General features: G+C 41.5%; 1 protein-coding gene and 2 pseudogenes across 3 annotated transcripts in view; 2 read left to right on the plus strand and 1 right to left on the minus strand.

Annotated features, from left to right (window-relative positions):
* Nucleotides 1–296: 296 nt before the first annotated feature.
* On the plus strand, nucleotides 297–1265 carry LOC103082065 (olfactory receptor 147-like; annotated as a pseudogene).
* Nucleotides 1266–2128: 863 nt separating this feature from the next.
* On the minus strand, nucleotides 2129–3644 carry LOC103078777 (rho-related GTP-binding protein RhoQ pseudogene; annotated as a pseudogene). 2 transcript variants are annotated; one of them, XR_014368665.1, is made up of 2 exons: nucleotides 3544–3566; nucleotides 2769–3411 (listed from the first exon to the last, which is right to left on the minus strand). The product of XR_014368665.1 is annotated as a rho-related GTP-binding protein RhoQ pseudogene, transcript variant X2 (transcript). The 2 variants fall into 2 exon arrangements; XR_014368664.1 differs by having other exon boundaries at nucleotides 2129–3644.
* A 1581-nt stretch (nucleotides 3645–5225) lies between these two features.
* LOC103082338 (olfactory receptor 8B3-like) overlaps nucleotides 5226–5988 on the plus strand; it is a 2054-nt gene continuing 1291 nt past the window's right edge. Inside the window, 2 exon segments of the mRNA XM_082931263.1 lie at nucleotides 5226–5969; nucleotides 5971–5988. The exon segment at nucleotides 5971–5988 is cut by the window's right edge and continues 174 nt beyond it. Of these exon segments, the coding sequence (XP_082787389.1) occupies nucleotides 5226–5969; nucleotides 5971–5988 (762 nt within the window).

Raw genomic sequence — 5988 nt, forward strand, 5'->3', positions numbered from 1 at the left:
TGATCATTAGGTGGGCCTGGTAAGCTATCAAAGCAGAAGTGGAGCAGAGATGCTGTAGTCATGAGTGGTCACAGGGTTACTGAATCTTATCCCTGTAGAACTTGCCCATTAGTGTTTTTGATATATATTATCTTTTAAAAGTCCCTCAGCCTTTACACAAAGGAGAAAACAAAGGCACACAGAGGGTTGGCTTGGGTTCATTCTCCTATTCTGGGTCTCAACCTCAATATAGTGGGATTGGGTGGAGAGAGCTGGGTACTCATTTTAATGTTACCCTTTGTCCTGTTCCCACAGATATGTCCTAGGGAAGAATGGCCCCAGGGAACGACTCTTCAGTGACTGAGTTTATCCTGCTGGGTTTAACACAACAGCCAGAACTCCAGCTGCCTTTCTTTTTCATTTTCCTAGGAATATATCTGGTCACCATGGTGGGGAACATTGGCTTGATTATTCTGATTGGTCTGAACCCTCACCTGCACAGTCCCATGTACTACTTTCTCTTCAACTTTTCCTTCATTGATCTCTGCTACTCCTCTGTCATTACCCCTAAAATACTGATGAGTTTTGTAAACCAAAACGTCATCTCTTAAGCAGAGTGCATGGTTCAGCTTTGTTTCTTCTCCTTCTTTGTTATTGAAAAGTGTTGTATTTTGACATCAATGGCCTATGATTGATATGTGGCTTTCTGTAAGCCCCTGCTTTACAAGGTCTCCGTGTCCCATCAGGTCTGCCTCACGCAGATGGTGGGTGCATACGCGATGGGGCTTGTGGGTACCATGGCCCACACCGGGTGCATGCTGAGACTCTCCTTCTGTGACGGTAACATCATCGATCATTACATGTGTGACATTCCACCTCTTCTCCAGCTCTCCTGTGCAAGCACCTACATCAATGAGCTGGTGGTTTTCGTTGTGGTGGGTGTCAATGTCATAGTGCCCAGTCTCACCAACTCCATTTATTATACCTTGATCCTCTCCAACATCTTCTGCATCTGTTCTACAGCGGGCGGGTCCAAAGCCTTCAGTACCTGCAGCTCTAACATAATTCTGGTTTCTCTTTTCTTTGGATCATCAGCATTCATGTAACTGAAGCCTTTTCCTGCTGTGTCTCTGAATCGAGATAAAGTATCCACAGTTTTTTACACCACTGTGGGGCCAATGATGAATCTTTTCATTTACAGTATGAGGAACAAAGATGTCCAAGTTGCACTGAGTAAGACTGCGTAAAAGGGTGTTCTCCTGAATGAAATCTGTGTTAGTTATTGATGCCAAATCCTCATAAGGGCAAACAACATATAAAGCTATGGAGATAACAGTAAGAAATCAAAAAAGAAATGTAAATGATTTAAAAGTGTAAATTAACTTAGTTATATAAATCACTTCTCAAGAAAATGTAAGGAAGAGGAGGATCAGCCCTTCACTCTCACCTTCTGATATTCCAATTATGCGTATTTTTTCACTTTTGAAGTTGTTTCAGAGTTTTTGAATGTTCTGTTTTTCACTCTTTTTCTCTTTGGATTTGATTTTGGGAAGTTTCAATTGACTGACCTCCAAGCCACTGGTTATTTTTCTAAACTGTGTTGGGTTTTGATGAGCACATAGAAGGAATGCTTCATTTATGTTACTGTGCCTTTTATTTCTAGCATTTTCTTTTGATAGTTTTTGTTAAGAGTTTCCATCTCTCTGTTTACCCATCGATTCTTACACGTTGTCTATTTTTCCCTTAGAGTCCTTAACATGTTCATTATAGACATTTTATCTCCTGTTCAGTAACTTCTACATCTCATTCTTATCTGAGTCTGGTTCTGTGGCTTGCATTACCTCTTAAGACTGTTTCTTTGTCTTGTAATATTTTGTTGAAAGATAATGTGCTGTCTCAGGTACTAACCACTTAGTTAATGGCTATTAGGGTGAGAATTTTTGGTATCCTGGCTAGGATTTTGGCTATGTTTTTTTTTTATGGCAAAGTCTGACCCAAAGTTTTAATTTGTAATTTCAGCATGTAACTCATGCAGTTTGGGGAGCATCAAACTAAATCTACAATTGCTAGAAACCTTTTTACAGTTGAATGCACATTAACTAAAATGTGTACATTTTTAGTGTTCATGATAAATGCAGATATGACCTTATTACACTTTTGGCATTCTTTAAGAAAGCACATTAAGCTTTAATATAGAAATATTTAGGTTACACTTGTGCTCCAGTAATAATAAAACATTTGTTCTTTTTGATCTCATACATTGTCTCCTCAGGAATGGCCCATCTCCTGCACGCTTGGAGCAACCTTTGGCTATGTGGCTGGCCTTGTTACTTCACCACTCTGGATATACTGGAATAGAAAGAAACTTACATACAAGAACAATTAATTGGAGCAAAGGGAGAAGATATTTCTTTGTGCAGATTCCATAAAGATTGTGCAGACATGTACATGGTCTAAGCCAGGCAGTTCCACTTAACAGCACTGTTTTTTATATAGTTACAACATGATGTGATTGTAGCTTTTTAAACTATGAAACCCCTGAGAGATTGCACCTTCTAGTTGAAATAAAGTATTTATAATAGATTGTGGCTTCAGATGCTGTTTGTTGCTTCTTGGACCTTTAAGAAACATTCTTAATCAACTTTATAGAATTCTGAGGACAGGGTTTTTTTTTTTTCCTTTCAAGTATTAAACTGCTTCATTATTTTTAAGAGGTCTGGGTATAGCTTTAGCATTTCATATGCTTTCTGAGAGAAATGGACAGTTTACTTGGCCACTGAAGACATTTCTCACGTAATTAAACAACAGTTTATACATCTTGGTCCTATTCTTTTTTTTACTGTGTGTTTCTTTGGAGTTAAAATGGCTATGATAGCCTCATCAAAATCAGTCTTCAATCCCTTCTGGGTTAAAGCTGAACATTCTACATAGCAGCACGCACCTATCTCTTTTGCTAGTTTCTGTCCTTGTTCCACACATATAGGTTTTTCCTTCATATCATTCAGTCTTGCTAAAGTTTTGGGGTCATCTCGGAGATCAATCTGAGTTCCTATTAATAAAAAGGGTACATTTGGTGTGTATTCCTTAAGTTCTGGTACCCACTCCTCTTTCACATTTTGAAATGAGGCTGGATTTACCACAGAGAAGCATATAAGGAAGACATCAGTCATTGGATAAGATAAAGGCCTCAGCCGATCACAGCCTTCCTGTCCGGCTGTGTCACAGAGTCCCAGGAGGTACTGCTTGCACCCTACGGTGACGCTGACTGCGTAGTGGTCGAAGACGGTGGGCACGTACTCCTCCGGGAAGGCGTCGTTGGCATAGTTCATGAGTAGGCACGTCTTGCCCACCGCCCCGTCGCCGACTACCACGCACTTGAGCATCAGCGCGCCGGCCCCGTGAGCCATGCTGCGCCCGGCCGGCCTCCGGGCATGGTCCCCCCGGAGCCCCCGCCCCGGCCCCGGGCTCAGCCCCAGCCCGCCTGGGGGGGTCCGCCGCCGCCACCGCTTAGCGCAGCACGGCCGACCCCCTGGCCCCATGCAGCGACTCCCCCCGCCTGAGTGGAGGGGGCGGCGGGCCCGGGGCGCTGCCGCCGCCTCGGTCGCTACCCGGATCCCCGCCCAGGCCCTGGTCGCCGCGCCCGCCCGCTGCCCCCGCCGCTCGGCGCCCGCCTTGGCTATGTTTAATTCTGTAGTGTCTATGGTTGCCAGAGTTATTTGTATGGAAATATGTTAATATGTTTCAGAACTTACATGAAATTTCTAAAAATCTTATATGTTCTGGTATAATGTTATAAGTCATAATTCTAGTTATCACTTTAAAATGTATATCTCAGAAATAACTAAATTTCCTTGTCAATTGCATTATTATGAACTTTCATCAAATCTTTAACCGTGGTCATTTTTAAGTCTTTTGTCATTTACAAACAGTTCTGGGTGTACTCTGATGCTTTCGCAAAAATGTTCCTATAAAAGGGTTTCATCTTCAAGGAATTCATGGAAAAGACTCTGACAAGTACAGGTTTTTGGTAACTGACTGTGCTGCTGAACTGAATAAGCAGTTTTAGAACTCTAATGGAAAACTGATGAATTCATAAAAGTGCTAACAAAAGATCGATATAAAAAAAAATTAATTACATGGGACTGAGTAAACTGCTGAGGATGACTACAATTTTTGTGACTTTCTGTCTGAATAAAAAAAAATCCCACAAGGACTCAGAGGCAAAAAATATACAAATCAATTTTCACTGCAAAGTAAAGGAGCTGTTACAGTGGAGGATCACTGGACTGAATGTCAATATTATGACATAGTATGAGTGTGTTTCGTGTTTGGTAATTGCAATCGTTGTTGTTTTTGTTGTGGTCATCCATTTACAATACTTGGTGTCAGTTTATTTATCTCTTGTAAAAATAAAATAGTGTGTGTGGAAAAAAATTTTTTTTGTCAAAATATATTATATGTACTGTACAAGTTTACATGTCATAATAAGTATACAGCTTGATATATATTCACTAACAACAGCTAATTTAATCAGCACCCAAATTAATTTATTTCGCTTTCATGCCATCCTACAAAACCTGGGAAAGCACATCCACCTTCCTTTATTCATTCTATGTTCAGCTAGGATGGAACAGAGGAGGAGAATGTGTGGAAACAATGCAGGACCTGGTTAAATATAAAGTTTAGGCCACCAGGGCTCTCCTCCATACCTGTTATCAATTATTGACTTCATGGAATCTTGTAGTAAAGTACCTGAAAATCCGAGAGACTCTTAGCAACTCCCTTCTAGGAAGCAGAATATGGTTATGGTCTCTGCCCTGTGGGAATTCTCTCTTTCTTGAAGGTCATCACAGGGGAACTGAGATAACTCGTAGAGTGATGGAAACATGAGTAGGAACTAAAAAGTGACTGGTCAGGTGAATATGATGGAGAGATGGGGATACAACCCCACCACCAAAGCCAGTCAACAGGTAGGCTTGTTCCTCAGCTACTCCATCCCTCTGTCTTCTAGTAAAGATAAAGCTGTTGTTTGTCCCATGCAGCTCATGCAACAAAAGACAGTGATTTAAACGTAGAGGGGTGTGTGTTGCAGTACTTACAGACCCTATGAAGCAAAGGAAGACGTGATTTCTGCCAGTCTGAGTCTCTTTCTTATAAAGCTCATATAAAAGAGAGTCAGTAAGGACAGAGCTGGGTTCCCTATTAATGTAGTTTTCTTCTATTCTCACAGATTTCCAAAGTTGAGAATGCTGGCTAGAAATGACTCCTTAGTGACTGAATTTATACTTGCTGGATTAACAGACCATCCAGAGCTCCAGCAGCCCCTCTTTTACCTGTTTCTAATGATCTACATTGTCACCATGGTGGGCAACCTGGGCTTGATCATTCTTATTGGTCTAAATTCTCACCTCCACACCCCCGTGTACTGTTTAGTCTTCAACTTATCCTTCATTGATCTCTGATACTCCTCTGTTTTCACCCCCCAGATGCTGATGAACTTTGTATTCAGGAAGAATATCATCTCCTATGTTGGGCGCATGACTCAGCTGTTTTTCTTTCTCTTTTTTGTCATCTCTGAGTGCTATATGTTGACCTCAATGGCCTGTGATCCCTATGTGGCCATCTGTACTCCATTGCTGTATAAGGTCACCATGTTGCATAAGGTCTGTTTGGTGCTATCTTTGGCTGAGTATGTGATGGGGTTTACTGGAGCCTCTGCCCACACAGGGTGCATGCTTAGACGAACCTTCTGCAATGTTAATATCAACCATTACTTGTGTGACATCCTCCCACTCCTCCAAGTCTCTTGCACTAGCACTTATGTCAGTGAGGTGGTAGTTCTCATTGTTGTGGGTATTAATATCACAGTACCCAGTTTCACCATCCTAGTTTCTTACATCTTCATCCTTACTAGCATTCTTCATATCAAATCTGCTCAGGGAAGATCGAAAGCCTTCAGCACGTGTAGCTCCCACATCATTGCTCTTTCTGGTTTTTTTTGGTTCAGCA

Source organism: Lipotes vexillifer, unplaced genomic scaffold, assembly GCF_000442215.2.
Source record: "Lipotes vexillifer unplaced genomic scaffold, Lipotes_vexillifer_v1.1 scaffold1447, whole genome shotgun sequence".
Taxonomy (NCBI): Eukaryota; Metazoa; Chordata; class Mammalia; order Artiodactyla; family Lipotidae; genus Lipotes; species Lipotes vexillifer.